The sequence below is a fragment of the Anopheles nili genome, chromosome 2 (assembly GCF_943737925.1).
Source record: "Anopheles nili chromosome 2, idAnoNiliSN_F5_01, whole genome shotgun sequence".
Classification (NCBI taxonomy): Eukaryota; Metazoa; Arthropoda; class Insecta; order Diptera; family Culicidae; genus Anopheles; species Anopheles nili.
Window position 1 is genome coordinate 11,589,465 of NC_071291.1, and position 22,477 is coordinate 11,611,941.

General features: G+C 50.5%; 1 protein-coding gene across 1 annotated transcript; it reads right to left on the minus strand.

The window, feature by feature from the left end:
- Positions 1 to 1,635: 1,635 nt before the first annotated feature.
- LOC128731677 (muscle segmentation homeobox) lies at positions 1,636 to 18,017 on the minus strand. The gene is made up of 2 exons (XM_053824846.1): positions 16,768 to 18,017; positions 1,636 to 1,976 (listed from the first exon to the last, which is right to left on the minus strand). The coding sequence occupies exons 1-2, from the start codon at positions 17,534 to 17,536 to the stop codon at positions 1,636 to 1,638; spliced, it is 1,110 nt and encodes a 369-aa protein (XP_053680821.1). The 5' UTR covers positions 17,537 to 18,017.
- Positions 18,018 to 22,477: the final 4,460 nt, after the last annotated feature.

Here is a 22,477-nt window from a genome sequence, read left to right on the forward strand (position 1 = left end):
ACCAGGTAACGTGCATTTTAACAATTCGAAGTTATATTCAAACGACAGCCCAGCTGTTTTCTCTCAACACAGGTGACCAACGGACTTTCTCAACTTTGCTGTGATATAATACAATGCACGTCGTGGCACTAAACGTCGACAAGTAAACGCCAAGAAGTTGTTTTTGTGGTATTATTTTGTTCTCATTATTTATTGTATATATTTTTGTTTTCTTTTTTCCGTACTTTTAATCTTCAAATCACCCGCACATTCGCTTCTATCCTTACACTACACTAGGCTCGCCCGTTTCGCCCTCGTTCCTCGCATGATATTATATTTACGCATTTATGTTTGCTTATTGTTCCTATTTAAGCTTTCGGTTCGTTTCGGGGGACCTGCGACCTGCGTAAGCCTTTGGACCACTGCTCCGTTTCATCGCGCTCTCTTTCGCTCTTTTTTGCCTTCACCGGGGTCCAGTTTTGTTCGCGCCTTCGCGGACCCCAAATTAACCTTATTTGCCTTCCACTTAAGCGCGGCTCGCATCTTCGCCCGCTTTGGCAGCAATTGGATAAGTGGTGAGATCGGCCATCGATGCGCACTCGTCGGGGTGGTTTGCTCCAAAAAATCACGGCCTACCTAGCTATTAGCAGCTCGACCTGGCGAGGAAGCCAGGCCACCCTTCATATGCCATCATACGCGAACCTACGCACTGCGACTACTCTATTTACACTGATCACACGCGGTCGATCGGACGAGGACGAGAGAAAAACAAAATACGAAGCAAACCCCTCAAAACCTGGACTCGTTCATTCCCCGTTTTTGCTCGCTCTGTTTCACCGGGACGTTCCGTTTTCCACCCTCACCCCGGGCGGTATTTACAAAAAATTAAGAAATTAAATCCGTGCACACTTCGACCGGGGGGGGGGGAAGGCATTTCTGGCGCGAAATGAAAATCCACCCCCCCTTAGAAAACAAAACAAAAAACACAACCCAAACCCGTATTGTCCGCCTCGCCCCCACTGGGAAATGGGAATGGGGTTTCGAATGGGCTAGGAAAGGCTGAGTGGGAGGCAAAGGAAAGAAGGAGGGGAGCAAATTACCCGAAAGCGTTTCGCACGCTCCCTCTCCCCCCTCATCACCTCCCCCCTACACCCGAACCCGCCCGGTGCCGGACGCTTTTTTAGGGATAATATTTACAGATGGCGTTTGGGAACGGCGTTTTGGCTCGCGGCGCTGACGTGTTGTTGGCCCAACACACACACACACACAGACACTCACACTCCAAACCGTCCGCGATCCGGCGAGGGAGCGACTGATTGATATTTACAAAAATCTCTGCGAGGCTGCTTTGGAAGGGCGGTCGGGCGTTTTTGGGAATAAATAAAATTAAACTCTTCTCACCTCCCGCACGGGGACGAGCGGGACTGTTTGCTTTGGCCGGGAAGGAGGGGGAGGGATGGAGGGAGGGAATTAAAATAAATACCTAAACGTAACCTCACTTCACGGCAGTCGAGCCGGCCTATAGGAGCGTGCAACAGTCGTTTAGAAGTAGACACCTTAAATGCTAGTATTCACAATGGTTGATTGGTTGGTAGGTTGGTTGGTTGGTTGGTTGGGCGGGTTTGTGGCCCGGGCCGGGGCCGGGGCCGGGGGGACCTACCCCAGATGCATCGCACCCCCCATTAGGCTTGGGTGGAAGTAACCCATGTACAGCTGGGCACCGGGAGCACGCCCCAGCGCGGCCATTTTAATCTTTTCCAGTTCCGCTTCCTGCAGTCGCTTCGCCTTGGCTCGACGGTTCTGGAACCAGATTTTCACCTGCGTTTCGGTGAGCCTCAACGACGAGCTGAACTCGGCTCGCTCCGCTATGCTCAGGTACTGCTTCTCGCGGAACTTCTTCTCGAGCGACAGCAGCTGTTGGGTGGTGAATGGGGTGCGTGGTTTCCGGTTCGGTTTGTGCTTCCGGAGGTTGCATTTTATGCGTGGTGGTTCGTTATCTGCAGAGAACAAAGAAAGGGAAAAGCAAAACACGATCCGATTAGCCACTGTCTAATAGTGCGAGAACTTCGAGAACTTCGAGAACTTCGAGAACTCCGAGAACTCCGAGACAACAACCCTTCAGTCAACCCTTGGCATGTTCCCGAGGGTGGTCTGTCAAACAGTCGCCGGAAAGTGAGTCAATCATAACACCCCTTTTTGCTGAGGCCATCGCGCCTGAACATCGCGTGCCAACCGTACATTTATCGAGCGAAGATGCAACCCTACACTACACCGGAGCATATGTTCGAACATCGGCACTCTTCATCGTCCACGGAACCTCGTATATCATCACACATCAGCCGTGGGAAACTCCCGCGAGCACGTGGCACTAAAGACGCGCAGTACAATATTTCAAGTGACAGTTAATGAAGCTGCCGAAGGCGCGCTCGCACACACGGACCGTGACGGTAAATTTCCAACACGAAGAACGAAGAGCTGGAGCAAGATTTATTACGATTTTTAATTTTTCGTGTTTTACGAACGCGATATTCGAGGTTTTCGACGTCCCGACTCTTCGCTTTCAAGGCCTTGCGAGAGATTCCGTGAAGGTCCCATCGGAAGACTTCAAACCGGCTTCGACAGCCGACGGCGTTGGCTGCTACACTGCCATTAGTCCGGGTTGCATGGCATGAGGAAATTCTTGCATTCCTGCCTACCAGCTCCCTGTCGCCGGTGCGGTAAATGCGACGTGTTTATTTTTACACAAAAAGACAACAGAGCAGAATACGATCGAGCGGAAACGTCGCACGCCGACGGAAGCAACCGTGCCGCGGACGATACTAATAGTCTATTAGGGTCGTGCCGCGCGGCAATCGATACCGGCGAACCAACAGAACAAGCGAGAACCCTTCGGTGGCGGCCCTTAGAGCGGGAGTTAATTGATAGGAACGCGGGGCCCGCAGTCAAGTGAGCGCGCCGGCGCAAATACTCCAGCGGAGCACGGCAAGTGGCAACCCGGGTAAGTGACACCAGTAAATTATAACCTCAATCAGCGTTAATTGACGACGATCGACGCCATTGCATTCGCTGTTGCCGTTGTGTGCGCCTGGAACGTAGGCTAAGCGCATGGAAATGCATCGACCGCGTGGTGCAAGAACCTCTTTTTTTTCCCACTTAACATCAGTTCCGTTTCATTCCCGTAAGACACCGGTAACGTCCGGTAGCGCTCACAAATGCAAATGCACTCTTCTGGGCGTCCCACTTTAGACCACACCCTTGTTCGCGAAAAACCACCCGGGGCATGTTTTATGCACCGCACGAGAGCCTTCTTTCACGGCACGGTGCTTTCAGGTCGGTTGCACCCGACATGGTGCTGTCCGAAAAGGTGCTGAAGCAGTACATAAAGACGCCATCCAGGCCAGCGAAACGGACCTCCGTGCTGATAAAGTCTCGTCGTCCACGGTCACTGGAGTGCAACGGTTGCAACGAATCCTGCTGCACTGCGTGTAAAAGGGCGCCCGAATGGTGCTATCTCACTCGCACTATCGCGGGACACCGGGAAGACGTGTGAATTGCGGTTTAATAAATTAATTTCATACAAGCGCACCAACCGCAATGCGATCTGCCCGTGTCGTCGCCTCGTTTGCGCGTGTGCGTGAAACGAGTTGACGAGCCCTGGCCGAGCCCGGTGCCGGTGGTGATGTTCTACAACCCCGGGGGCTGCAATTTGCAATGCAATGCAATGCAATGCGATGTCTTCTCCTTGTGCTGTGGGGTTCGATTGGGCAAGGTGGCCCGAGCCCGTGGCGGCGGTATTCCAAGGGCGTTGGGCGTGCGAGGGCGCGCGGAAACCTTGCTTTGCTTTTACTAATTTGTTTTGCACACAAGAGAGCGAATCGATTAGTTCGGGTTCAGGTTCAAATGCGATTTCTTTTGCTGCGGCTCGTGTTCACGGTGCAGTTTTACTTCATTTTCACTTGGCCTTCCCTGAATCGCACCTCCCGGGTCCGGTGTCCCGGTGTTTACTGGGGGCCTTTTTTTTCTTTTTGCTGTTGCTCTTTTTGCTTTTTATTATGACTAAGACAAGCCCGTGAGTGGTGCACTCTGGGGCGGGAAAATTTGCATTCCATTAGCGACGATTAGTAATTGCCCTGTTGCCGAGGATGTGGGAATCTTCAACCCAGGCTTGATCTGATCGCAATCGCAAACACACCGATCTCTTCGACCATCTCCTCCTTCGGTGATCCTTCTCGGAAGCGCGATCTAGGCGACATACCGTTCCCACAATCGCAACGGCGTGACGCAAAGCAACACATTCATGCTGCGGGTTCGGACACAATCTTGCACGTTGGCAGTGTCTCTGCGGAATGTTTATTTCCAATACACGCCTCACAACCATAACGGAGGGATTAAACACGTCCAGTGCCCACTCCAGAGCCACCTACCAGGCGGTGTCAATTCGACCTCATCGCATCGCATCGCATCGCACGTTATCTAAATTGCTAATGTTCGCCTGATCAGGCAGTTGTCTCAGCGCCCTACGAAACCGTAACCCTCGCGCGCTGCTAAACGGGCAAGAGCAATTCATTAGCCGCAATCAAATCAATTTGCTGCTGCGCGTTTCAGCGCAAGGGATACCGTGACGAATTCCGAAACCCACCACTTTTTCCCGGCGCACTCCGACGATCACGATGCAAAATCCCCACCGACACGCTTTGTCGCACACATGTTTCGCGATTCGAAAAGCCCCCGCCACGCCGGCTCGAAAATCTCGTCCCCGTCGGGTTTGACAAATGGTAATAAGATAATCTCGACACCGAGACCGGTGTTGGGTCCTTTGTTTCTGTTGGGGAGATTTGATTCCTTTCTTTTCTTTTCTTTCTTTTTTTTGTTGGTCTCTTCTTTTTCCGCCCGGGGCGGCCCGGGATTCGGTGATATTTGGTCAACATCCGCTACCGTGCAAGATGCGAAAATCAGCTGCGAACATTCGGTTCAAATGCCGGCTCAACCACCGTTTCGTCCTCAGCCGGAATGTGCGGGCCCCGTCGTGCGAACGCGCGCGCACTTCCTTTGATGTGAGCGCGCAACGGCATCGGGACAAATGGGAAAATGGCCTAAAACCGCAACCAGCGCGGCAGGAATCCGATCGGTCTAATGGTGGCGGAACATTCTGCCAAACTGGCAGGAAACGGCCCGACGGTGCGTCGATCGAGACGCGTTGGAATGTGCCCACGATCGCCAGGGTTTTCCGAGCGGATTTTTCTTCAAGGGCTGGCCGCGAATGTGTGGTGCGTGCTCACAGCTCGGGTAGAGTGGGGATCGATGGTTTGGCGGTCGAATGTCTGGTAGTGAATTTTGTACATTTTAATTTGCATCTAATCGACATCGCTGTCGAAGTTGTGCGAAACACATGTGGTTGATGAAGTTTGGCGAGAAACGTTGAATTTTCCCAACACACTAAACTCTTTGATGGCTGATTAGAAATGAGCACTTAATTACGAAAAATGTCACAGAAACCAAATTACTATAAATAAATTCTTTCTAAAAGATACCACCCCATAAAACAGCTCCATTTATTGAACAACGGCTTGAGGGCGTCACAAGCGTTAATCTTTCTTCATGAATCGCACGGTAGCAAAGAAAACCCATCAAATAAGAGAGCTCCAAAATTGTCACAAACCACAACCATCAAAACACGCCGCACGTGTCACCAGTGCTTCGTTTCGTCGAGATTAGAAAAGCTGTCCCATCAGTTTTCCACCACCATCACCACCATCGGGCGGAAACAGGACGCACATTTCGGTTCCAATTTAACCTTCCATCGCGCAAGTTCCTTCGGTTTGTGAGGTCGTAAAAAAGCGAGAAAAGCGGCTCGGAAACGGCTTCACGTGCACATTTTTGACCCCCGGAAAAAAGGGTTCTCCGTCATCTGGCGCACCGAGGGCCCATAAAAAGGTCGAGCATGGGTTTTCGGTAAAAAAAAAGAACCTTCGCCGTCCTGTGACCCCGTGGATGGTATTAAAATGAAACATTGTTTAAGGACCTGAAGGCGCCGGGCGGCGTTTATCTGCCGTCGATCGGGTGAAGAAAGCATTAATTAACACCCGTACCCCGTTCGGTGTTTGGCTCGCAAGCATCATTTCCAGCACCTATCGCCGTTTAGGGGAAGAGTTATGGTACCTAATTGAATTAAACGGAAGCGATTGGCCTTTATGTCCGTCAGTCCCTTTTTCGGTGGCGAACGATAAAGGATCCTGCTGGAGTCTCTGGGCTGGTTTCCCGAGCAACAAACCCCAACAGATGCGCATCACAGCAGGCCCTTCGAACGTCAAGGACGCTCATTGTTTTCGAAACAGCAGCCTACTGTGACTGGGTGTTATTCGTCGGTTGATTGGAAAACTTACCCACCATTGCTCCTTTTTTTTTCGTTTTGCTTGAATCGCCCGCGGATGTTTGCAGCTACCCGCATACCCTCAGGACTATGCCCTATGCAGCAAGAGACGAGCCACCGCGATGTCGTCCGACAGGCGACGAAGATTTTTGCAATTAATTAGCCACCATTTGCATACAAGCACTAATTGGGTTGAACTGACCGAAGCGCGCCAAAGCCCGAACCCCATCCTGGTTCCCGTCTGCTGGGAGTTGAATTTTAAAATATTCGTACAGGTTTTTGAGGACCTTGCGTGAATGTCGCTCTCTCTCTCTCTTTTTCTTTCTTCCTCTCTCTTTATTTTTTTTTTTTTCGTGCACTGAAATTCCCATTCTCCGCACCGATCGGGGTAACAGAGAAAAAAAATCATAAACTTTCAACAACACGACGTTTACGCAATCATAAAATAACGTCCCTCGACCGACCATTCGGACCTTCCAATTCCGGACTTCCAATTGGAGCTCCGATCGAACTAGAAGCCCTCAACCGAACACGCCGCTCGGCGGTAGCTAAAAAGTTAATGGACTAATTAAATCAATTACACCTGTGATAAACCATTTTAATGACTCCATATAATTTATAGGCGCGTAATTTATTTCTTGTCCACGCTTGCCCACCACGGCCTTGGTCGTCCTTCCGGACGCACGCAAACCGCGCTTATCGCAAATGTCACATTTCGCGCACCAGGCAACCAACGGAACCAACCATTTGGCCCTCTGCCCCGTAAGTGCTCGCAGTGGGACACTTTTTCGGCTCTCTGCTGCACCCTGCACCGTGCTACCGTTTAAGATTAGATAAGGGCACGACGAACGGACGCTGCAAGCTGCAAACCGCTAGCTTCAGTAATTATCGCCGCCTTGCACTTGTCCCCGAGCGCATCGACGCATCGAAACCAGCTCCAATCGGACCTGTTTCCTGCTGTGTTGATTCTTGAACTTCCTTTTCTTCCGAACCAGCGCCGTTCCGTGCACCGGTCCTATCTTAATCGAGCGGAATCGCTTTCGAACGAAAAAAAAAAAGCGCACGGCAAACCGCACAAACGGAAGGCGTTATTAATTGGTCGCGATTACGCGGCCGATTAAAATTTATTGCCAAAATTAGCGATTGACACGCAAATTTGCGTACCAAGCGCGAGCAGCCCGCGGGATCGGACGGTGGCCGTGTTATGCACAAATTATGCCAAACGTTCGAGTCGCGACGCCGACGCCGCCAGCAGGCAAAAAACCGAAAGCGACCAGCGACTTTCGTAAATCGGGAGAAATTTCTACCCCCATCTTTGGTCGCCATCTCGCGGGCTGCTCGCGGGGACATGCGCAGCGGCTTCGAAACAACGGGAAATAGAAAATGATTGAAATAAATTTACACTTATCACCCTCGCTCCGGTACACCCGGCAGCTTGAAATGGTCACCCCAGGAGGCTTGCCATTGCATCAGCGCGGCGAGTGAGCGTTATTTACTCTTATTAATTTACTTAAATTCTGGTTCCGGTTCTACAATTGTCCGCATGGGTCGCGCAGTCGCTGACCTGCCTGGTTTGCGTTGGGTGCCCAAAATGGCTTCCTTCCCCGTGAGCCATGAGACGGCTTATCTGTGGCTTTGGCTGGTTTTTTTTTGTTAAATTCCTGGAAGTGCAGCATCAGTGCTGGACTCGGATTGATTGCAGTTAACGCGTGTGCCTTCAATCATCCCGCGTCTGGGCGCGTCCGAGCGGAAGTAATATAGTTATTAACTTTTTACAACGACGAGCTACGATTGGGTACGCGGGATGGCATTGTTTTCCGCTTCCGAACAGCGACCCAAAAGCGGAAATACTGCCGCAGGAAAGGCTCGTGCCGCTTCCTCAATCCGTCCGTTTTGACGATTAAATTCGCTTCGAACCGCTGCCGTACCGGACGGTAGGTGACGAAAACGAAACACCACGCGAAGGAGAAACACGATGATGGGACGTAAAAACGAAACCAAAACACAAAAGGCAACCAACATCTCGGATAAATGGAGCGCGATCGCGTTGCCCAGATAGCGTCAACGAACGAACGGAATTAATTAACGCTGCATCAAAATCGTCGCGATCGGGAAACAAACCGTCCTCATAATTTATCCTAGCTCCGGTGGCTTCAGTGGCTAGCTTAAAACATGAAATCGAACCACGAGATGAAGACAAACGAGTTCGATCGCACGACATTCGCGGTCGATGTTTGAGCCAGCAGTCGTTGCCAGATGTTAGCAGCCTGGGCGGCGAATACCGTTTTCGGGAGGGAAATTAATTCCAACGACCGGCCAGCATGAAACAACGGAAAACCTAATTACCCGCTGCTCCTTCCATAAAAGGCAACATAAGATATGCTGTTTTTGGTGTGGTTTTTCCTTTTTTCAACCCCCAAAAAAGGGATTTAGAACGTGCTATTAATATTTCATTTCGGTGCCGAATTTTAATCTCACCAAATCGCTACGAGCACGATAGCAGGCCGCTCGTTTGAAATGCGTACGGATTTTCGGTTCTATTTTTTTCCATTTCACCTCCGCACTCCTTCAGTCATGCCGAACCAGGATCAGAAGCTCGCCGTATTCGGCGTGGCGATTCTTATCGGCCGGTTAAATGCTAGTTTTGTAATTCCATTCTCACCACACGCACCCACCGGTGGGTGGTAAAACGCCACGCCTGAGCCAGCGGTTCGTCAGACCGGACGGTCCGAAACAAAAGCACCCGAAAAACCAACAGCCCAAAGCAAACAGTATCGACGTGCCGCTCGTGTGGCTCGCACCTGCGTGTGAAATGGGGCCTTTTGCGAGCCACATCCAGCCCAAAGCGAGCCACAAAAGCCACCATAGCGCGGTCCGCAGAAGGGATGAAATTAATTTTCAAACCATCACGGCGCCGATACACCTCGACCAGAGCACAAAACGACACGGTTCCTACGGCGAACGGAACGGCACGGCACCCTGGCACGGCTACGTTCGCGGTGCGCGCCAAATTCGCCGTTACATAAAGCAAATCTAAATTAACAGCTTCATTAGCAACGTCGGATGCGCGCAAATATCGCTTCGACATCCGTGGCCCTTCCCCACGTTGGCAGGGCCCGGTTCCGTCCCGAGAGAGAGAGAGTGAGAGAGTGAAAGAGAGATCGAGGGAGGCGCAACATGACGTTCCGCTAGGAATCGGGAATTTCGCGCAGTCAAACGATGATGGCGTTTTATTTGCGTGAGCTACGCTCAAAACCCTTGGGGGGACAATGGAAATGGTGCGTTAAATCGTCTGCAAGTGCCACTTCGCGCACTGGGTGCTGTGTGGTTGGTGTCACCGCAGGACATCGGGTTCGGGCAAAAACAGGACGCACCGTAGGAACCGTTTCCCTGCCTACGCAAGGGTTTGCAAGGCACCAGACCAGTGCAGTGTCGTTATGGATTGAAATTTATTCATCTCATTTGCGGTGGGCTTCGGGTGCGCTCCTAATGACGGTTGTCATTTTATGGCGATCCCGGTCGTTCGTTCTCGTTCTCCCAGCTCGGTGGTGTTTAATTGTTTTGAGGAAAATTGCATTTTCTGGCCCACGAGGCGCGCTCCAACGACGGCCGCTCAATTGCCCGCGGCGTGTTCGCGGAACTGACGCAAGCCTCCCGAAACGGCAATATGTCATGGGCGTAGGATTCTCGGAATTGTTCCACGGCATTTGCATTTACGGCATTCGACTGCCGGTGGCGAGAACGTTAAAAAAAAAGCGAGCAATGAAAAAAAAACCCCAAGCGAAATGAAATTCGACAACACTGCGCTCGCTAATGCCCGGGAATGTGTCAAAAATTTGAATGCAGCTGCATAAGGATGGCGTTTTTGACGTTCCTTGTGGTGCGGGTTTTGCGCAATTTTTCGCCCAAAAACCAACCACTTCAGCGTCGCACGGGCCATCGCCTTCCTCCGAGGGGCCGGAACAGGCGCTCATAAAATGGCTACATTATTGAATGAATTAGCAAACTCCAACCGAGACCCACGGGGGCTGCGTTGGAACGGAATGTACGGCATGTCGTTGCTGCCGGTGGACAAATTAAGTCATATTTAAAAAAAAAGAGCCCGTGAAGCCTGCAATGGTGGGGGCACACACGAAAATTGGCTCGCCCGGAAAACAGGAAACAACCCGTAATCCTTCCGTTTCGACAGTGGTAGTACATTTTTTACCAACCGTGCCACGCCATTTCGCCACCGTCACCGCCGAAATACATAATCAACCACCCCATAATCGTGTTCGCCGGCAAATCGCTGGAGCCCACGACGGCTCCGGAAGGCTTCGAGACCTCGCAGGACAAAAGCCCCGACGACTGGAAAAACTTTCCAACGCTCCAGCTCCCAGCGCGGGCAGGAATTTGTTCGCGGAAATCACTCGTTTCCACGCTGGATTTGCATTTCAAATTCCACACGGCATCCCGGGGGCTCGTTCACCCGGTTTGGAGCCTTTTTCCCTTCGGCAACGGCTTCTCGGTGGTTGGGCTTCTGACACAAACACAACCACGTTCGAACGATGAACAATAGTATCCATATCCCGCTTCGCATTGCTTCGCTCGTGTCGTCGTTCTTTGGCAGAAAATTTGCAATCTCAATCGATCGCGGCGGCCCGGTTCGGCGGCGGTCAAGGATCGTTTACAATCAAATCATAAACCATTTCACCGTATTCGGTCGCCATGATGGCCGGTTCGGGCGGAAACAATGGCGTTGTAAATTATTTTCAAATGCATCATTGCCGTGGTGCGTTCACCAACCGGCCATAGGCAGCCGAAAGGGCCAAGGCCGGAACCGAAAAGGGCCAACATGGACGCGCCAGGGCGGATGCGATTGATCGTCTGCAGTGGGGATTTGGAACCGTTGCGGACGGAGCTTCGGTGGTGCTTAATAGAAATGTTCGACGTTCGGAGGGCTCGAAAGCGATAGTTTCCCGGACGTGGCGACCATCGAGAGGAAGTGACACGAAAAGCCGTCGCTGATTTCCCGCGGAACGCGCTACAGCGAGATCTTCATTAATATTGATTTCGGTTAATGCAAGCCAAGAGTGTTGTTCGCGGACAGGTGGCCACTTCTTGAGTACGCCACGCATTAGCACCGTTTGCTTGAGTGTTGTGGGTCAGTTTGAGACCCCGAAAAACCGCTCTCAATTGAAGCAATATCCGAACAAAAAACGCACACAATCTATGCGCCACCCAAATAAGGAAACTGAAACACAAAGCACCAAATGGACGTGTGGGAGAGAAAAGCACAAATAAAGGAAAGAAGCCAAACCACGTACTAATCCGAGCGAAAGAACGAAAAAAGAAACGAAATCTGGCGGCCGCCATTTAGCTGGCCGTGTACTTTTTCCTCCCGAGTTTGTTGATTTCTGGTTGGAATTAATATTAATTAGTGGAAATTACAATAAATAATAAAAAAAAAGCTCTCCGAAAAGGGAGAAAAACCCTAAAACCCGCCACGACCGCGCGCAAGTGAAATGGTCCTTGGTGGGTTCGCGTGTTGGGAATCTATTATCAAATCCCCTTCTCTCCACCCCCCCCCCCCCAACCCACTCACCACCATCCCCCTCCACCCGGGGGGGTGGGAGGTGAGCCTTCCGGTGCTAATTCATTCCCTGCCCGATGGCGCTGCGCCGCGACCGGTGGAAGTGATTTAAAATTATTATTACATTAATTTGATACTTGTTTATAATAAAAGCGAACATGGAAAAGTATTGTTGTTAATTTATTTGTTATTGTAATTTCAGTGCCCCCGCAGGGTGGACCGGCTCCTAATTTAGCCACGGCCCAGGGGAGCAGAGCCTTCCATCGCCACATTAACACTCATTTCAGTCCGAGGCGGTCCAAGAAGGAGGATAATAAAATGCATAACCCGTAGAGGCCGCAACTCGGGTGGGGGATCAAGTTTCTGGGTGCTCAGCTCGAACGAAGCTGGCCGGCTGGTGGTGGTGTTATGCGATCTCTCAAGACTCATTAGCGATCGGTGCAAGCGCGCAGGCCTTCGATTGACCTGGCCCCGAGCCATCGTGGGGTGAGCGAATGCGAAGGATGCAGTCCGCGTGGACTGAAACGGCACCATAAAAGTGTTTTAATTTGTTTCGAACCGCTTGCACCCGCTGGGACGCTTCTCAAAAGGGGAATATATTTTCGCGTGCCAACTGCGGCTACTGTGTCGAGTGGGGCTAGTTTTGCAGATTTTGTTGGATTCGCAGCCGTTAAGTCGGGGGTTGAAATAATAAAAAAAAACAAAAGCGAGAAGCAAAAGAAGAAGAAACGGCCAGGAATGAGCCCGTGCGTCACCGTTGCATGTGATGCACACAAAAATCCGGTAGTTGCTGATTGCAGATAATCACGACATGTCGCCCGAAGTTTGCTGTTAATTTCTGCCACCGCGTGAAACATCGACCCGTTGCAGGCCGTGGAAAAATGGCAGCCAATGCAAGTCTGTCCCTTTTTCCGGCCGTTTTTTTCTTGCTACCACGGTTGGACGGTTAGGTTGCCGTTTCGTTTTGTGAAGCTGAACGTTTGGAGCCACGTTGGGAAGCAGCATTTACCAAACAGATGTATGGCTGCTGATTATAATCTGTTTTTCATAAACGCTGTTCTTAATTTGTTTTCCTGATGAGCCTTTATGAGGAGTGAATTAAGAAACCCATCATAACGCAAACCGTTTTCGTTCCGCTCGCGTCCGCGCACCGACCGATTCGGCTGGCGCCCATTTTGACAAGCGTCGATGTTTGTAAAGCTGCAGTTTAAATTTATTTCGCCTGTTCCGCGGGCCACCCCGGCCAACGGTGACCGGTTCTATTTCGTTATCGTACGCAATGCTTTACATACTTTCCCTAAACAAATGTTAAATTATGCTATAAAATGGCCCCGAGCCCACCTGCCGGTTGAGCGCTGGTTTGGCGAATTAATTTCGCCCCCGAATTTGCTGGATGTTTCGTTTGCCGTCTTTTCTACACCGCCGCAGCTAGCCAACGGAACAACAGTTGACATAAAAATATATCAAAAAGGCGCCACACGGGCTAATTAAAACACTTATCAAATTTTCACCGCACCTCCGCAACACGACGAGGCTCAGCCATCAGCTGCCCTCGGGGGTTGAAAAGGGCTGGACGTGCGTACGGTAGAGCTCCCACCGGAACCGTCATTGCCGCGGACCCGGCAGCTAGATCGGGTGGGCTTGTTTCCCTAATGACTTAATTTGCGCAACGTTCCGAGTGCTTGGACAATGCTCCGCCGTATGGTGAAATGAAACAAAACGACGGAACTGGCTGTGAGGAGGGAAAAAAAAGCTCCCGACGCTGCTCTCGCACACCAAGGCTATCGGGAGGGAAAAAGAAAAACAAAACTAACACCCCAAACGTGGAGTGGAATGAAAGATGGCGTCAATGGGTTGTCGAAATTTAATTCAAGAAAACACTCCGCCACCTCGGTGCAGACGGGAAAAAAGGTACATCAGTGGAAACAGAACAAAAAAACAATCTTTGACTAATTACACACTCTGCCAGGACCGCGGCAGGTCGAGGCAGCAAAACGTCTTCGAGAGCCTTGGGTCACACAAAAAATGGGAAAGGGAGGAGAGAGGAGAAATAAAAGAGAACAAACAAACTACAACAACTCGATCTAAGCCCACGAAGTAATCCGTTGATCTTAACACGATCACAAAATGGCGCTTTTATAAGAAGCAATAGAAAAAAGAAAAAGAAAATCCCCCAAAAGGGAAGAATCGAGAGCTAGGGTCGCTCCCGCGGGTGCGGACTAGTTTAATTAAATTATAGAATTTAAACGGTGAAATTATGATAATACTAGCTAAAACGAAGTTGTGTTTTTTTGTTCTATCTTTTCAGCTCACGCAGCCACTTCCCCGCGGCGTTCGTTGATGAATTTTCAAGCTTCCTGTTTCACTGTGCACTAATTTTGTCCCAACCACGCCAAGAGGCAGCAAAAAAAAAAGCTCCCCGAAAGCTGCCGTTTGGGAGCGGCAACACGAGTGAAATAAAAAAAAAACAACTCCGAAAACGAACGAAACAAGTCACAAAAAGCGGCCCGGTGTGTAAACTAATTACAAGTTAATTAACTGGCCATCACCGGGACACCGGTTTCACTTCCTGTGGCTGGGTTTTCTTCCGCCTAGCCCATGGACCGCCAGCTAGGCATCGATCCCGGCTAGACGGAAACCCAAAAGCCATCTTCCCGATCATCATGAGATGAAAATAAAGTCATGTAGTGGCCCGAATGCGCACCGCAACCCCCGACCGATGAGGGGCCCGTTTTTCTTGTGTCGTTTTGTTTTAAAGCACACATTTTTCCCTCGGAAGCCCAAGCAAAGCCCCGACATGCCGTTTGTTTTTCCCACGAGCCCGCGGGCCGATCTGTTCCGATTTGTTCTATCCCCGGAGGATCGCCGGGGTGCGATCATCTCGGCATCTCGCCAGGCGAGATGTATCTGAAATCTATTAATTAGTCTTTCTTATCGGCATGTTGCCTGTTCTGCTGCGTTGCCCCTGGGCCTTGGGTTGGCCGGTTTTCCGCTACCAGAAGCATTAAAAAACACCCGACGCAGCATCGCGCGCCCCGACCGAGCCTAATTAATTGTTTTCTTGCCTCCGTGCAGTGGGCCTGACCGGGAACGGTCGGCCTTTAACGCCGCAGTCAGAGCCCAGCGCCGGGCCAAAGGGAGAGACAACAAAAAATCCCAACCGGCACTTCCCGGTCCGATTCCAGGAAGTGGACAAAGTGATAGCCGTGCTCAAGAAAAAGGCCGGACCCGAAATTTCAGAACGCAACGTCGAATAAAATCCCGCAAAGTCGGCGAAAGGCGCTTGGAAGACGTGAGGCCCAGAACCAAAACATTCCTTCCGAAATTCTCCGTCCCCTGCAGACCCTGAGGATCGGTTTCGAGGGCTCCCGGTGACCCGATAAAATATGTTTATATCTTTCCCGACCGATCGTTTGTCATCTGCGCTTGATGACGTTTATCCGATGCCGCCAGATTCGATTTATTTCGAGCAGCTTCTTGCTCCCGCCTTTCGCTACGACTCTCCGGCCAAGGGACCTTTATTTGGGTGTTTTGGAGGGCGGTCTGGCTGATCGATGATTTATTCGCCATCGCCATCGTGCCACCGTCGATGGCCACGCGGAATCTATGGCAATCGCATAAACTATCCGACTGGCTCTTTTTTTTTTTCGCTGCTTCATTAGGGTGGACACGAGAACGCACCCTGTTTTTGTTTGCTGTCCGTCCTCTTTCAACCCCAAAACGTAAAGATCAACGTTTGTGTTTTGTGTGTCATTTGCTCTTTTTGTAGGTTTTTCTTTTGACTCCTCATCCCTCAGCCTACGATTTTTCGACGCGCACATGTGCGAAATATCGAGCGTATAATTATGCCCGGGCTCAAAGCGACACACTCACGGATCGTTGCCGTCGCCTTCGAGGCTTCGATGCCAAAATTAAACAAACCAAAGCTGCCACGTGATTTTGTCACTGGCACACACACACACACACACACACGCGCGCTAATCGAAACCAGAAGGCTCAAATGCCGTCGGAAATGGGTTGACACTTGTTCACGATCACTCCAACTCGCGTGTCGGAACGAATCAGCCTCAAATCGGTAACAAAACGTCGGCACGTTGAAGCCACACCATTCTTTTGCGCCACGGTTCCGTTGCTTTCAGTCCACATTAGCTTTCGACTCATCTTCCCGACACGGATCCTCTGTCTTATCTCGTCTCGGTCGTCTTCGCACCAGCGACCGGGAGCTAAGTGTTCCTAATTTGCTACAGCCCCCGGGAAGGAAGAAGTGCGATATCGATTTCAGATTGCTGCCGGCTCATCCTTCGGGCGCTTGACTTCTTCTTCCGGCGAATGACTGGCGGAATGGAGCGAAAAAGGGAAGAAAGAAAAGCAAGAACAACACCAACTCGGCTCTTGGGTTCATCTGACGGCATCGACGACGGCAAATGGGTGTTTAAAAAAAAGTGCGCCGACGGTGGAAAAGTGACTCGAAACAAACAAAAGTGAGCAGACACTTGGAAGGGCCGATCGATTGTGTTGACCCTTCGTAAGGCGGCTTTGTTCTTCGACCGCAGAAGGTCAATATTTACCTCACCACTTCACCACCTCCCAATAGCCCCAAGGAAAAACTCTTCCTCGGCTTGTTTTAGAACCCAAAGCACCAAACCATCGAGGGGCCATCGGAATCGCTTCGAGCGGACAAATTATCAACACTCGCTGATAACTCGCACCCGGTGTATGGGTCCAAAAAACTCGCCCCCCACCTCCTCCCTAGCTGGCCCATTTTCGAATGACACCCCGGAACTCGACCCCGAAAAAAACAGTCGCATACAATTGACCCCACCGAGGGGCGATCGCGATCACTTACCTCCACCAAGTTGACCGGCGCCAAAACCCTGTCCCGGGAAGAGTCCGGGTGGACCGAAGGGTGGCATCTGACGGGCGCCGGGCCACGGTACTCCACCGCCCATACCACCCCATGCCGCGGCTGCCGCAGCAAGCGCACTAAACGGGGTCGGCCGGATCGGAACATGGCCAGCTGCGGCAGCGGCTAGAGCGGCGGCAGGCGGTGACCCGTGCGGAAGACCAAGGCCAGCGGGGGACCCAGGTGACCCGCTACCCTTCCGGCCCGGCTGTGAACCACTCTCACTCAGCTCATGATCCATATCCTCGATGTCCACGATCGAGTCCTCCTCTTCGTCGTGATTCGAATCGTAGTCATCTGACTCGAGCAGGCTGTGCGGGGTGTCGGCACGGTCGGGGTCCACATTTTTCAGAGACCCGGCATCGGGTTGCGAGCGGGGTGAACAGGAGCTGGTTGTGTGCGAGGACAGGTTCGCGGGTAACACGTCTCCCGATGGGGACGTGCCAGGAAGCGTGATTGCCATCACACCCGGTGGACCATGCATTAGTGCGCTTAGCGGGGTATGCGTGGGTGTGGTAGGGGTGGTAGCGGTAGGTGCACCAGAGGTGATGATGGCATGATGAGCATTCGGTGTTTTAGGCCGCGTGTCCGCCAACAGTGAGGCCACGCTAAAGTTGCTAATGCGGGAATTGCTTTTCTGCTGCATGGGCACCGTCGGGCTGGTCATCGCCATTCGTACCGGAGTTACAGTCATTCCTGACGCTTTTAGCATGAAGATTTGCGCCAAACCACTCTCCTCACTCACGAAACCCGCACTCACGATTTCGGGGGGTGTTTTTCTCTTCTATTTTTTCTTTTTTTCTTCTTCAATTGCGCCTCACAGGGCGTTCGAATGTCCGGTGTTAGCGAAAAGTATGTTGCCGAAAGGCGGGTTTCTGACACATCACCACTAGCAACGAGATGCACACACGCATGCACACACGGATGGGAGTCGCATACTCAACCTCAGTCGATTCTGAGGTCGGATGACACACAAAAAACACACCAAAATTGCGCGCAAAAACCGATGGCTAGTCCATCAAATGACACTTCGATTTCACTTCGATCACTTAACTGCCCACTCCACACGGCACAATTCGTCCGACCGCGTTTGTTGTCCTTTTCGACTGTCCGTTTTCACTGACGGGTTGAGTGCCACGTTGAGGATCACTGACACGCGTGCGTGCGAACGTGTGTACGATACGTGCGTTCGAGTCTGCGTCTGTCGAGAAACAGTATCGCAGGAGCGCGCTGTAAACTGGTTTTGTCTGCGCTCGCCCTCGTGTGCTTATTTACTTTGTTGCCCGTGGAAACCCCTGTCGTCGAGCGAGAAGGCGGAGCTTACTGGCTATTCTGCTCGCTCTCGGGGCTTTTTTGCTCTCTTTCTCTCTCTCGCTCGCTTTCAGCGCTCTCACTCACAAGCTTCGACCAATCGCGTTCGTACATAAGCCATAGACCTGTCCGCCAGCCGTCCGCTAGAGGGCACTGAGCGCTGTAGATTCCGTTTGGCAGGGAATTCGCCTCGTGAAGGGGAGAAAAATGAAGTTGTTCATATTTAATGACTGTGTCCTCTCGTCTCCCACTCAACTCCCAGCTGGCCGTACCAACATGCCGGCTATGTACGATGGCGCTGCTCGTGGCCACTGTACACCAACACCAGCAGCAGTGGCAGCAGCTGCTAAATTCTGTAAAAGCTGTCCTTTCTTTAGGACGTCCTTCTTGCCGCGTGGTGCGCACTTTTCCCCGGGTGAAAAACCAACAATGAAACGATGAAAATCCCCCCCCCCCCCGTGTACCGACGTCACCGGTCGCCCGGTCGCCCAGAGGGACTATTCAATTTTCGTTCCATAATTTCTTATTTACTGTGTAATTAATTTTCGGACAAAACGGTCACCCGGTTCGCTCTATTTCTCACTTGCTCTCGCTCGCGCTCTCGTACACCCGGTGGCACACGATATCTTTCCACCATTTTGTGTGAGTAATTTTCGCTCGGTTCAAGGCTCATTTTATTCTGGTTAATTTTTAATGGGTTCACTCACTTCCTGTCCACCCAGCGCTTCATCGTGGCCGTGGGGAGCTGGGCGTATTAAAATGTCATCCTGCTGCTGCTGCTGCTGCTGCTGCTGGGGAAATAGGTTTTTTGTTCCATTCGTCTCCATCGTGGGGTTGCGGTTCAGCAGAATCCTTTTTTGCCAACGAGCGGCGGTCGGCTTGAAGGCGCGTTTTTGCTCCTCCACTGGATCCATCGGTTCCTGCTGGAAAGTGAACAAAACGCGGGCTGTAAAAAAGGTGCCCTCTCGAAGATTTCGCACTACGATAATTTGAACTCTTTGCACTAACGCCAGGACACCCGCCGTGTGGTCGGGCCTAATTAATCCCAACCAACTAGTTGTGCCAATCGAAAGCTTCATCTGCATTTGTGGGATTAACGTTTACCGTCGCGTCGCAGCCGAAGCTCTCCAAAATTATGCTCCGAAGCAAACAACAAGCGAACATTAATTAATCCCATCCAAACGGCAAAAGGGAGGAGGTTCCCATATTGGAAAGCCTGCGGTAAGAATTGGATTATCGCTAATGCGCCACACCGTGTGTAGGGTAGATAAATAATTCCATCCATCCCACGCGCGAACAGAACCGCTCGTTTCGCTACGACACCTAATAAGCAATTTTTCGCCTTCACTCCGGCGTGATAAATTGAAACGGAAGCACATGCGACCGCATTTCATTCTTTCTCCGACGTCCAACGATGGCGCCCACCACAATCACATCGGTGTGGCTGTTGTAAACGATGCGCGTAGGCTTTGACGGGGTTTGGTGTGAAGGAATATGCTCGAAACGATGATTTCACACTTAATGCGTGCATTACGGGCAAGAAACGGGCGTACGTCTCGGGTTTACTTAATCGTTATTGATTGTGCGACATGCTGAGTCGGGAAGCAGCATTGAATGTGACTAAGCTTAAGCCCTTTCTCGTAATCAGGCCAACGTAAAGCCACGAAACGCTCATACAAGATGACGCAAATGCATGCAATTCAGCTTTTTTACCATCCATTCCGGCAAACGAACGCTTTTGTATTTTACTATATTGCAGCTGTACTGTACAAAATTATTACATTAATTTTCAACACAGATTGGTTTTTTTTTTCGAAAACACTTTTGGATTTTCCCATTCGACTAACAATTCAAGTAGGTATGCATTCGATTAACGAGTATGCAACGGATTTGAGTCATGTCTAAAAACAGAAACAAATCAAATCGAAGCGGCCCCATCTAATGCATGGTTCAGTAAATCTCATCAAAACATTCACACTTCTGCCTGTATTTCTACCGCTCGAAGGGTGTAACACCGGCCATCGATTAAACCGAGCTGCCCTGGAACGCGGCAAGGAACATAATAACAGCCACCGATCACACTCACGGCTCTTTGTGGCGGATAATGAATACTCCGTGTTCAGCATCGCTCGCAACGACATAAACAACGTGCAAGCGCACGCAACGGGCCACGCCATCGCCAGCAGTTGAAGCCTCCCATTAGTGATCACGTTATTAATCAACCACTTAACATGTAACAAACCGTTTTAAACGGCGCTCATCATTATGTTCCGCGCGTTGTGGCGTGGTTCCTCTATCACGCCGTCTCGTGGTGGTGTTCTTCGCACTTCATTTTCAGCTGTCCCAATTTTCACGGCTCTTTGAAGATTTTTCGACTACATTTGTGTTTTGTTTATCTTGCGCTCACCGCGGCGCTCCGGGTGGGACGGAATGAAAAATTCTCTCTTAATTTCGGCTCATATTTTTCCATCCGTACATTTCTCGCGTTCCACTCGGTCTTTCCACCGAGCAACCCAAACCGGATGCTCCAGGATGCCTCACCACAAGTGTCACCCAAAACATGATGCCGCCTTTGTTCCCCGTGGAAGATGCGCTTTGGTTTCTTCCTTTGGGCGTAGGATTTCGTAATGGGTGACTTCGTCGAAGACCCGTAAGGCGCCTATAGTCTGCTTCTCCCGCAAACCGAATGGACCGCAGCATAAAAGGGGTTGTCCTACGGCACGGAATTATTGCAGGAGGAAGTATGCGGCAAAAAAAGACCAACTTTTACACCGAAATTGATTTATTACGCCCGTGACGTGGAGCGGAGAAGGAAAAGTCTCTTCCGAAGTATCCTCTCCGGACGGCCCAAGCAGCGAATTGCCGAACCGAGGGTACAAAATGTGTCATTAATTAGATCTCCGGTCAACTGTGACGTGTAGAGGTTTGTTCCTCACGATCCTCGAAGGGCGCCATGGTTTCATCGTGCAGGCGGAAGGGATTTTTGTTCATACAAGTAGGCTTTACACTGGTATGCATGACTAAACGGCATTGCGTTATTTTAGATCTTCTCACAACGGCTCCAAGCCACATGTGTGAAGGCGTTTTAACTAACGCGTGTTTGAGGTTATGATATGTTTTTGAAGTTTTATAGTTATTTAAATTACTGTCACTCGCGGACAGCCCCAGCGATAACGAAGCTCGATTTATTTTCTTGCAATTTATTTTCGTCGCCGTATCGCTGCCTAAACGACTTGCCGACAATAAAACGAAAAAAAAACAACTCCACTCCTCGAGCCGATTGGGGAAATTTTGCGCACGTGTCAGATTTAGTTACTGCCACGCACGCTCCTGGTCCTCGCTGCTAACGAAACCGTTGTCGCTTGATTTGGTAGGTGGTGTTGTTTGCCTTCCCAGGACGTGCTGGTCGTGTGTGTGTGTGTGTGTGGAGAAATGCCCAGGAAAAACCACACACACAACACCAGTCCATGGATGAACGAATCATGGTAACGCTGCGCGAAGCCACAGTGGAGACCGAAACCGAACGAATGCCGGTGTCGAATAAATATTGGTACTTCTGGCACCCTTAAATTGTGCCTACCACCAAGAGGGGCCGTCGTCGTCATCGTCGTCGGGAACCATTTAGCAGAGAGAAGCGCTTATCTGCAGCGGGAACGGTCGATTGCGATTACGTGCTAGGGGAAATCTATTTGCGGGCGATGAATTTTTCATCACAAACGTCGTCCCTCTCGGCGCGCAGCTACACACCTCCGGAACTGACGCCATATCCTGCCAGCGTATGCTGCATTTTCCGAGCATTATTTCCAAACAAATATTTTAACGAGATAAGTGATTGTAATTGAGCGTTGGTCTTCCCTCGTGGCTCGATTTACTGCAAGTTTTCCCTTGGGATTATTTTGGATGAAATGATCGCCTGGAGGACTGGATTTCATCCTGGAAAAGGTCCTCGTTACCGTCAACCCTCTTCTGGTAGATCAAAGACAATGAATTATATGCAAATACATTCTATTAACAAGAACCCGTTATCTATGTAATAAAGTCTAGGATGTACATTTGTTTTTGTTTTATAACATAAATTTCAATCAGTTCGTTGAATAAATTTCAACCACTTTTTTCTGTCATATTTTGTTTTTCTTTCAGCCTTAAACAGCCAACTATTGTTTCAGCATCCCAACAATCATGTCGCAATCTTTGCTTCGATATATTTTTGGTGATAGTATTTGATGTCCAAAAACCAAGAAAACCATTTTGTCTTCCACGTGCTAGCATTTGGCACGAGGCCATTCCCATCTGATGGGTTTTGATTTTTTTTTTCTAGCTCACCATTTCATTTGTACCTAAA